At 33.4% G+C, this 12,496-nt stretch overlaps 1 protein-coding gene across 1 annotated transcript in view; it reads left to right on the forward strand.

The window, feature by feature from the left end:
• The window catches only part of LOC150098723 (SUN domain-containing ossification factor), a 265,907-nt gene that overhangs the window by 192,468 nt on the left and 60,943 nt on the right, over positions 1 to 12,496 (forward strand). Inside the window, exon 11 of the mRNA XM_090405371.1 lies at positions 4,122 to 5,385. Coding sequence (XP_090261497.1) covers positions 4,122 to 5,385 — 1,264 coding nt within the window. The remainder of the gene's footprint in view (positions 1 to 4,121; positions 5,386 to 12,496) is intronic.

Raw genomic sequence — 12,496 nt, forward strand, 5'->3', positions numbered from 1 at the left:
GTACCCTCAAGGGGTTTACAGGATATGATAGTACTACATGAAAAAAAAAAAAAAAAAAAATTACATCATTACTAACTTCCTATCCACAATTTTCCTCCAAATCAGTCTATTACTTGTCAAGACTCCAACATTATCAGATCTTATATTTCTATCGTCTAAGGCACTTTGTACCATATCAATCCACCTATATCTTGGTCTTCCTATGGGTCATTTTGCTGCCAACCTGGCAGGAACACTTGTTTTGCTAATCTTTCTTCGCCCATTCTGTTTAAGTGACCATACCACCTGAGATTAGCTCTGCTAACGCATTCCTGGATGCTGACAATGTCTAGTTCTTTCCTAATATACTCATTATTAATATGATATTGACATTGATGCCATCTGATTACGCCTATACTCTTTCTCAAGACTCTCATATCGGCGGTCTCTAGTCTTTGGTCAAGTGTTTTACTTCTGACCCAGCTCTCAGGATCTATAAGTTAAAACAGGTTTGAACACTGTCTTGTATACAGCTAATTTAGTGTTCTGACTAATTTCTCTCTTATTCCATATGAATTTCTTCAATTGACTTCCCACCATACCAGCTTTGCTGATTCTGTTGTATATTTCTATATTTAATTTACCATCTTCAGTAAAAATCGTGCCTAAGTAGCTAAATGTTTTACTTGTTCCACAGGTTCTCCATTCACAACACAGTTGACATTTTCAATGATTCTGCCTATTTTCATTGTCTTTGTCTTTTTATCGCTGACCTTCATACAATATAAACTACAACAGTTATTCAATTTAGTCAGAGAATCTTGCAGACTTGTAGCGGATTTATTTAGAAGTATAACATCGTCCGCATAAAGCAAAGGGCTGACATTAACATCTCTTATTTTGATATCATACCTAATACCACTTTCCTTCATAATGTGATCCATATAGATAATGAATAACAGAGTGGATAATGCACATCCTTGTCTCACACCAGATTTAACATTAAACCATCTTCCTGTACTTCCTTCAATTCTAACTGCTGACTTACAACTCAAATAAAGACTAAGTATTGCTTGATATAATGCCCCATTGATACCATATACCTGTAGTGTATTGAATAGCTTCTCTCTTGGCACCTTGTCATATGCCTTTTCCAAATCGACAAAACTTAAACACAGATCTTTGTTATATTCCCATGCTTTCTCGACTATTTGTCGTAAAGTGAAGATCTGATCCTGACTGCCTCTATTTGGCCTGAATCCAGCTTGTTCTTAACCCAGCTTTTCTTCCACAATTCTTCTCAACTGTTTCTCAAGTATACTTGCATAGATCTTGCCAGGAACACTCAGTAGGGCAATACCTCTGTGATTCTCACATTCAGTTTTATTTCCCTTTTTATATATGGGTACTATGAGAGCTCTACTCCAATTATCGGGAATTCGTCCCTCTGTCCAAGCTTTCTGAACTATGCAGTGCAGCAACTGTAAGACTTTTATACTACCATACTTCAGCATTTCTGGTCGAATATCATCTACTCCTGCTGCCTTTCCACATTTCAAGCCTCGGATGACTTTTTCTACTTCAAGTATGGATATGTATTTCTGACTGCATGCCTGGTCAGTGTTAGACAACTGGGGCGTCACCCGGTTAACAAGGTCCCCGAAAACAACAGGGACCTTGTTTAACCGGGCGATGCCCCAGCCTGTATGAAATTTTGTCCTGTTGTACCATCATTTTTTATTTCGGTTTAACCAATAAGAATACAATTTGGTCGGATAAATCCCAAATTGCCAGCCCATCCTCGTTCGTTCAGTATCCAAGTAGAGCTGCATAATGTCCTAAAGACCTTAAATATGATAATGTCATACTAGTGAGGGATATAAATTTGGATTTAGCTAAATATATATTAGCTGCACATGGGTTTCTTGCATACTTCGACCAATACAACTTAGAGTTGTTCATGTCATATATTCATAAGAAACAAAATGGACTATGAGGTATCCTCTGCAATCTATTTTAGCAAATAACAGATCACTCTATATTGTTGAATCTATCATTACACTAGTAGTGTTGATATGAGCTGTGCAGGTAGTCATGAAAAATTGAAAATTGGTACCAATTATAATAAATTTGAGAATTACATGAAGAAAATTATCAACTGCCTCAAAATGATCAAATATGAGACAACAAATCACATGACAAAAGAATTACTATGAAAAAAGGATGTTCACACACGCTGGATAACAGATGAACTAAAAAAATATAAGGACAAAAGAAAAGCTGTTATAAGCATAGGAAGAATTCCTTGAATTTAGTCATGTTTGAACATGACTAAAAATTTCACTAAACATATCATTAAAGTCCTAATTGTTGCAGAAAAAATAAAGCACTCAAAAAAAACATTATCTCTTAATGACATTTCTTTCTTATGTGAATGATAAAAGTAAAGAATGGCAGTTGGTTAACATGATTGGCAATACAAAGCAGAAAACATGCAAATTCCCAGAGGGCATTGACGTCACCATTGTACTTAATGAAATGAATGTATTTCATTAATTTCAGCCTTCATGATATTTTGCCGTTACAGAAACTCTATCTTTATTTAAATATAACGAGCCAATAGGCTTCATTTCAGTGATATAAACATTATTTAAATTAAGGAGATATTAAATCCCACATTGTTTTAAAATCGAATAAGAAACTCAAAGATTGGAATCAGAGAGTTTCATGCCGAATATAGTATAATAAACTATAAAAGTATCGGCGATTACTAGCTTGAGCTAATGCAAGTAGTCCTAGTACGTAGTACAAACTCAGGCAACTTGCAGCAAAGGTGGTAAAGTTCTGACTGCTATTCTTGGTATTTTCCATAATGTAAAAAACATTTCCTAGGAAATGTATGCTGTTATTACATTATGGTGGGAGGTCACTACCCAGACTGCTTTCAGCCTTTTTTGAGGCTTCATCAGTGAGTAGCTAGACCAAATTAATATCAAAGGGTATAGCGAAAAGAACTTATATACTCTGCTATACGAGTTGTCAAAAAAGTGCACCCATTAAATTATTTAAATATAAAGAGCCAATAGGCTTCATTTCGGCGATATAAACATTATTTAAATTAAGGGGATATTAAATCCCACATTGTTTTAAAACCGAATAAAAAACTCAATGGAACTTGGGAACTAAGAAACAACGGCATGAAACTCTGATTCCAATCTTTGAATTTCTTATTTGGTTTTAAAACAATGTGGAATTTAATATCCCCTTAATTTAAATAATCTCTATCTTTATGGTTGTATATTATATGTAAGAAAAAAACATAAGTTTTTCAGTATATAATTTAGACTATGGCTTATACTGTGGCCGGAACTTGCTTGTAGTACCCAGGGCAAACAAAAAAAATATTTCATAAATCCTTTGAATACCTAGAAACAAGCAGCTACAATGAACTCTCAAATTAAATAAAATCAATAACCTCAGAATATGCTTTCAGAAAAAGATTGAGAGACTACCTCATGAGACTTAAATAATGTTGACCTTTTTTTTTTTAACGTACATCATAAGAGATCACTATAACTTATATATCATGTCCAGTTATGATTCTAATATATTACAAGTATAAACCATGTTATGTGAGCTCTCACAGATCACTGAATTTTGTGGTGAATGTATTGCAGAAATTTAATTTTCTAGTAATCATTATGGCTACAGCCCTTGGTCACACACAAAAAAAAATAAATAAAATGTTGTAAAAACTCACTAACTTATTTTACAAATTTGTATAGACTATAAAAACTATTTGATAATGTTATTTACCCTATTTGTATATATATAAGGAAAATATTTTATTTGTTTATAACAAACAGTCAGCCCAAAATGTAAAAACCAACAGAAAATGTTGATAGTATACTTAAATTGTATATTTATAAATATTATGTATGTGTGATGAGAATAATAATAAACATTGTCATTATGGAAAAGAATTAGTATTAATAATTAATATGGATTTACTAATTCATAAAATATTGTAATTATGAAATCAGATTGAGAGAAGATTGGAAACTACTTTAATCCATATTTTGTTATGCATGTATAAAAATAATTACTTTTAATGACTTTTTTTACTCATTATTTGATTTCAGCAATTTTTCTGGGGAGCATTGGAACTGTACTCTGAATATGACAGATGATGAGCAGTTAAATGCATCTCTATCTTCATTGGAAACTCCTGATTATTTATCCTTGCAGTTATTGCTGATGCCATATTTAAAAGATTGTGGACAGTGTTCAGCGTTACCTGTTGTAGATGATTTTCATTCTCATTCAGAACCTGCTTCAGCTTGTCGCTTTATTCAAGCAGCCTTAGGTCCAGTGGTATTTGATTCTGTCTGTCAGTTCTATAAAGAATATCAACTTTCTACTTTATCTGTAACAGGAACAGTATCCACACAATTTCCTGATACTTCTCTAGCAGCACAAACTGATAAAATTTTTTCTGATGAAACACAGAAAACTCTTCCTGTTCCTTCCATGACAGATGAAACTTTAATAGAGTCATCATTACTAATAGACAGCAGTATTGTTTTACCTGTGTCTTCACTAGTTATGCTGCCTCTTGCTGAAACTATATCATCCGAAGCATTGAAAACTGTGGAATGTATGGATAAAGGCACTACTTGTATCTCTTTAGGCACTATCCAGCCCACTAGAACTCTCCAGAAAGATCAAGAAATGCCGTGGGAACTTGGTACCAACAAAAAATGTGAACCTCCATTAAGCTCTGAATATATAACTCAGAGTGCATCTTCTCCCAGTGTAATTCCTCCTAGTAAAGTTGATAATGGTGATACTGGACCTGTTGCTGATTCAGTGAAGGAAGAATATTTACAAACTTCCTGTGTGTCGGACAAACCTGTTTCATCTTTTATTGTCCAACCATCCATTGCAGAACCAAATCAAGAAGCCTTAGAAACACAGTATCAGGGAAATGGAATATTATCTATAGATGAATTTACTGAGCAAAATGGAAAAGAAGAAGAAACACTTAGTATATCTTCAATTACAGTTTCATCTCAGATATTAGATGATGATTTTGAAGAAATAAGGAGTGAAGATAAAGGACAGCCTTTTCAAGGTGAAACTCTAAAGGAAAGTAAAACTGATTCATCTGTAATACCACCAAAAATAGATCCTTTGTTAATGGGAGCAGGGTCTTCAAATCAAAAAGAATCAGTATTTATGAGAATGGGTAATCGTATCAAAGCTTTAGAATTAAATATGTCACTCAGTAGCCAGTACCTTCAGGAACTGAGTCAGCGTTATAGAAAACAAATGGAAGAGATGCAAAGAGCATTTAATCGTACTATTGGTACACTTAATGATACTGCCAAAAAAGCTGCTGAAAGGGTATGTATAGCAATTTATAAATATTTGTAAATGAGAAATACTAACTCCAGTGAAGCATTTTGTTTTTTATTGAATGAATTACAAGGATCTGTATTTAAATAAATTGTTAATTCGAAGTTCCACAGGATTTAAAATTGTAATTGAATTATACAAATTTGATTTATACATCTCTTACTTAACTTTCAGGAAATTTGCTTTTTTGAGAAGGTCACTTGACCAATAATCTTTCTTTAAAAAAGCTCTTTCAACCTTTCATATAAATTATAAACTTATGCAATTGACAGTAATAGAAATGGATGCATGGTAAGTTGAGGATGCTGCTACTAATATCACCTGATGACACATTACTGGTCATTAATATTATAATAATTAGTCATTTCAATCATTGTCTACAACTTATAGTTTGCTCCTTCATATGGAAATTTGGAAATTAAGTATTATGTATATCTAATTCATGTAGCATACAGATACTAACCATGTAGTTTGACACCCCCTCCCCGTAATTTCTAAGAAGATTAATATATCCTCATATTCTGTATTGAAAAACATAAATATGCATCTACTCAGTGCATAACTGAATAGGTTTTAAGTTCAGTGAAGCTTGAGAGGAATTAACTTTATGAAAGCTAGATAAGGGGGAGGGGATATCTCTGTAGCCTATAAAGAATATGAGGTACTGGATTGAACTTATGAGCCATTGTCCAATTCTCAACTTCCAGGGGTTATATCTGGCAGCAGGTATACCAGGAGGATAAATAATATAGTCATTGAAGACCTAAACAACATAGTAAGAAATAAATCTCATAGAGAATATATTAGGAAAAATGAAGTGCTAATAATAATCACTTGTTAGGTATCTAATTCTGTATTAGACATTACTTCTTGTTAGAGATAATGTGTATCAATTCACATGCATGTAGAGAATATACAGTTATGGCACAATGAGTTAAGCTATTGGTTCTTCAATTTTCCATTTATCTGCAAGCACACAAAAGGATCCTAATATTGCAGAAGGGATATAAAAACTATAGATAAGAATGTTCTAGAAAGACTCAGTTATTTTGAAAAATTATTAAAGGAATCAGCCAAAGATAAAACCATATTAGGAAATATCCAGGAGAAATGCAGTGATCAGTATATTGCAGTGCTAAAAGCAGAAACACACATATCATAAGCCTGACATTTGCAAATGCAGCTGGAAAAGAGAATATTTGATCTGTGAAATACTGGAATACTGAGTGTTTTTACTTTGACCAAGCCTTCTGCATTGAATTATTCATAAGGCTTGGTCAAAGTCAAATCTTAGATGTTGGAATAGAGTTTTTATTATATACCAGTTTAAAAAGAGTAGTAAAAACTAATCATGAGAGTTAAATTAGTGAATAATAGTGTTTTTAGGAAGGAGATGACAAAGTCTAATTAATTTAGCATAACTAAAATAATTTAATTATACCATTTTTTGTATATCACGTCTCTCTAGGTTGTTCATATCCTTATCAACATATAAGCTTGAACGTCAGAACTACCTACTGAGAGTTCCTAAAGATTTATATGGGATACTTGAGAAATGGCTAAGAAAAATTAAGAGAAAATGAGTGTGGTCCAAGCTACATTTAGACAAACTAGAAAAGACTGGATTTTTACTTTAAGGCAACTGTTCATAGATGTAGATCCTAGTAGGGCCAATACTATAATTGCACTATTTATACTAACTTACTGGTAGCATAAATAGTGTGCATAAATAAAAAACAGTAGTAGTATAATTAATGAATAAAATCATGAAAATTGAAAGCATCAACTGCATTTCTCAGGTTACATATTTTAGCTAAAAATGTGTGCATGAATTGGCGCAATTTTCATTGAAGGTGGCAGGTTAAATTTGGGGAGAGGGAGGAATAAGACTGGCTTGGTTAAATCAACTAAATTTGATTCATATGGAAGAAAAAAAGAAATCAGCCAAAATATCTCTGTACGTACGATGGCATACCATACCAACTATAAAAATTTTAATATATAGATCTGAGAGTTGGGTTAGAAATAAAGCAGTTGATCAGATCAGATAATGTCATTAATATTTTAAATATTAATATCTGCAAGGTGGTAAGATTACTTATGGTATGGTGATTATTCTAGGTAATGTGGAAAATGAGATATTAGCAAAACAAATTTTCAAAACCAAAATAACAGGGAAAATGACTTAGCAAAAGGCCATTTTAGAGTTCTTTAGAAGATTGAGTCATAACTCTGATTTGAAAAGTTCTAGTTTTTCAAATCAAAGGTATAATTATACCAGTTTGAAGAAAATTGTTGATAGGAAACTAGTAATGAAATAGCAGTTGTGTTGTACTATCATACCAGTTATAGACGTGTGTGCACATGTCTATAACTGGTATTCATAAATTAAGCAACAAAAAAAATCACAATAACTCAGAAACTGTATAATGAAATTTTATGTAATTTACTGAAAAGCAGTATATGAGATGTGAAAGAAACACCAACAAAAATTGTAAATAAATAGTTTAATTCAGTAACAAATGGGTATGTGAGAAAATGGTCAAAAATAAGAGTTCGAAATGAGATTGTTGAAGTGCCTCAAAATAAGTAAACTGGTCATCCCTCATACAGTTCTCACAGCAATGTTTCATACCGTTTCTAATGGTGTCCAGAGGCTCATTTGGTAATAGCAGCCATTGAAAAGCCTTTTTTTAAGTTCAAGGATTCGGGGGAGGGGCTTGAGAGCAGCAACATTCCCTACAGGATTGTTAAGGAATCTGGTTGGCCAGTCCATACTTTGTCCACAAGGTTCACTTAATGAAGACTAGCATTATTATAAATGCCTCCTATTGCACCCACATACAGATGAACATAGGGGTCCAGGAAACGTTGTGAGCCATTTAAGATGACTTAAATACCATATATAAGAATTTTGTTATCACAGAATGTTTTGTTCTCACTCAAGACATGAAATGGAAAACTATTCCAAAACACATACTTCTGTGCTATGGCTCACCTGCATATATCACTGACAGCGCCACTCATTTGTATATGATAACCGGACTCAGCATCACTTTTTACTGTATATATCTAGCTTTCATATGTTTTTTTACCCCCTGAATTATTGTGATTTTTCTCTTTGTTCCTTAATTTATGGAAACTAGCGTATATACTGCTGCTCATGGAATCCACCATTTAGTGAGTGACTGTGCTAACTGTTTAAGTTACCTATAGCAAGTAGGTAGCTACCAAGAGTTGTACATGCAACTTAGTGTAATAATAGTACAGCAGTACCAACCTAATTTAGTGATGAAGTGAAAACTCCATGATGACGAAAGATGATAGTGAGAATGTGCAAGAAAAGAGATATGGATGCATGGTGTATGTTTGAATGCAGAAGGGCACAGGCATTTGGAGAGACTGTTGTTTTCTGAGCAAGTGAGTATGCTGGGACAAGGAAACTATAATGCATAGGTGGAATATTGCAGGAATGGCCTTGTGGGGGATAGTGGCTTGAGAAATGGGGGGGATACACTTTGTACAGAGCCAGGTGGAATAAGAGGAGAGTACTAATGGCTATAAGAATGCTGGCAATACACTGGTTTTTCTGTACAAATGCTAGAAGCATTAGGAATAAAGGAATGAGTTTTGGCATTGACTGTCTCTCTCCAAAGTTTGTTGGTATCAGTGAAACTTGGTTAACTGAGGAGGATGTTCTAAGATAGAAATCGAAGAGTATAGCATATTTAGGCAAGAGAGGGAAGGTAAACATGGTGGAGTGTTACTCATAATAAGAGATGAATTGTGTACTCTCAGAGCAAAGAATCTCATTGGAAATAACACTAATGGTTTGGGAGTATATGGTGTTAGATGGATGTTTATAGGACAAGATATTTAGTAGGATGTTATTATTGTTATGCCTTCCATGGAGTCAGTAGACTCATCATGAGAGGTTCATTCAACTGAAAACATAGTTATTATACTGAATCTTAAAATCGTTAACACTCCTTGCATTAAACACACATTCTAGTAATGCGTTCAATTTAAAAACCCACTCCTCACCATCCCTCTTCATCACACTCTTACATAACTTTCAGGGATGATCTCTAGTTTTTTCCCTCTCACCTTCTACTCTTTTTATAATCTCATCTGGATTAATCTGATGAAATCCTCTATCATATCGCTTCTCTTCCTCCTATCCAACAAACAAACTCTGCAATCCACATTTTTTTTTCAACCTTTCTCTATAGCCAGCAGTCCAAGTCCTGATTTTGTCTTAATCACTTGCCTCTGGACCCTCTCCAATGTCTTCACATCACACTGAAAACCAGGTGACCAGACACAATAGTCCAAATATGTTAAATCATTAGAGCATGATATCACTGGACCATAAAGAACAGATTTTAAAATTTTCAGACAATTACAAACAGAAAATTACCAATTAAGAAAATTTAATTTCCAAAGAGGATTGGATAGAATAAAAAACAAGAAACAGAAAACAATGACAAAATTCACAAAATTGAAGATATCAATATACAGGAAAATACAGAAGAAATAGTGATAGAAGAATTAGAAAAAGAATTAAAAAAAAATCAAGAAATAGAAAAAGCCTGGGCCTGAATGGAACATGTGTTGAGCTCCTTAAATATGCAGACAATACCTTAAAAGAAAGCCTACCTAAACTCTTCAATAATATCTGGAAATATCAAAAGATCCCAAAAGAATGGGAAACTGGAGTAGTAATAAATTTTCACAAAAAAAAGATCCCAAGGACAAATGTGGAAATTACAGAGGCATTACTCTTTTAATAACTGCATCTAAATTATATGTAAACATCTTAAAGATCAGATTAATTAAATACAGGTAACCCTAGTATGACGTGGTACTTATACAATGCTGTTTCGATATAACGCAGTCTACAAATTGTGGTATCCCTTGTTCAACGCGGTTTCGATATAACGCGGTCTACAATTTCTAGTAACCCTTTATTTTTTTATTATTTTTTATTTTTTTTCATGTTTTTCACCGGAGGACTTAAAAATCAAATTTTATCTTTATTAAATTTGTGTCTCCCAGTATTGTGCAAGTAGTTATGAGTATTATCGAATTTAGTTTTATTGTATCACTGAATAAGGTACTGTACAGAGGGCTTTTGCAGTCTGTCATTTGCAACAAATAGTGCAATTAGAGACAGATGGAATAAAAACAGCGCTAACTAATAAATCACATGTCCCCTCCTAGAAACTACACGTGTTGCACCGAAACACAGTATCTAACTAAAAACTATTGTCCAATTTTTTAATTATGAAATAAGTGTTTTTTTTTATTGCATTTGAAATTCTCGATGTCATTATGACAGATCACAAAGGCTAACTTAAAGTAAAAGACTACCAAGAATTGAAACATGGTATGTAATGAATGTGTGAGTTCGCCTGCCACCTCAAACACAAACAAGAAGCCATAAAAATTCAACCAAGGGTTGAAACGTTTGTGAGAGTTGAGCCAGTCAGTAATGAGACGTTCCATCGGAACAATAAATGACACCCTGTTGTGAATGCGTTAAAACTAATAGTGAATCTTATGACAGTTTCAGATGTTATGGAATTCGATTGAAGAGAATTAGCATTTCAACTCAACACTTGTCGGTTGCTTTTGTCTTTGGGTCGTGCGATCTTTTGTTAATACTGCACCAGTCATATGCATGTCTTTATAGCTGCTGTCTTGTGTAAAACAAAATTCAGCTTGTACATATTGTAACAATTAAAAAAAAACTTGAATAATTTATAAACATATAAAAGGATATCACCTGTAAATCGTTGACATGCCAGCAAAATTCTCAGACATGCCACCTCTGACACAAGTGCCATTGGTTCGCCATCTAGGGTTTACTGTATAAAGTGTTTATTGTTGAAAATTGTCTTTGTTTTCTGTCAGGAAAGCACATTTAAAATCATAAGTGTGTTATTCTCAAGCAGAGCAGTTTATTTTCTGGCGAGTTACATACATATGTAATGCTTTTTTTTTAAATGTAAAAGTTTAATTTTATTGTAATGGCCACTAAAACTGCAATGAAAGGGGAAAAACCAACATTGAAGAAGAAATTCATTTCTCCCGAAGAAAAAATTAAAATCTTGGATTGGTTGAAAATTGGAGAAAAACCAGGAGTTGTTGCAAGGACTCTGAATTTAAATGAATCAACAATTCGAGCAATCAAACAAAATGAACATAAAATCCGAGAAAGTATTATTGCTGGGTCTACAGTAAGTGCAAAGCACGTTAACTCATGTTTGTGATATTCTAATAGAAAAAAGGGAGAAAACTAATGATTTGGATAGAAGATTGCACTCAAAAGAAAATTCCTTTGGATGGACACCTTATTAAGCAAAAAGCTCTCAAAGTTTATAAACATTTAAAAGAACTCGATCAAGATTCCTCAGAAGAAATATCTCAGCATGGATATTCTGCCAGTAAGGGTTGGTTCGAAAACTTTAAAAAGTGGTTTTCTTTGTATAATCTTAAAATCCAGGGAGCATCAGCAGATGTTGAAGTTGCCCAGAAATACCCAGCAGAACTTTTAAAAATCATTAAAGAAGGTGGTTACAGTGCAGACCAGGTGTTCAATGCAGATGAATGTGGGTTATATTGAAAAAAAAAAATGCCAAACCACACCTATATTTCGAAAAATGAAAGATCAGCTACTGGATTCAAAGTTTCCAAAGATAGAATTACTCTACTGTTTTGTAGTAACGCATCAGGTGATTAGATGACAAAACCAATGTTTATTAACCGATCTGCAAATCCTTGTGTGATGAAAGGGCACTAAGTCCATCCTACCTGTTTATTGGCGGGGCCAACAAAAAGGGATGGGTTACAGCTAGCATGTTTGAAAATTGGTTTTTCAAGTGTTTTGTACACGATGTAGAAAGTTACACAAAGAAAAAGAATGTGGACTTCAAAATTCTACTAATTTTAGATAACTCACCAGGACACCCAACAAATTTAAGCCATCCGAATATTAAAATAACCTTTTTGCCGCCTAATACTACTTCACTTATTCCACCACTCAACCAAGGAATAATATCAACATTTAAGTTATGTTATATTCGGCAAACATTTA

This window comes from Typopeltis vanoorti, chromosome 15, assembly GCF_054136105.1.
Source record: "Typopeltis vanoorti isolate ZY-2024b chromosome 15, IOZ_Tvanoo_1.0, whole genome shotgun sequence".
Classification (NCBI taxonomy): Eukaryota; Metazoa; Arthropoda; class Arachnida; order Uropygi; family Thelyphonidae; genus Typopeltis; species Typopeltis vanoorti.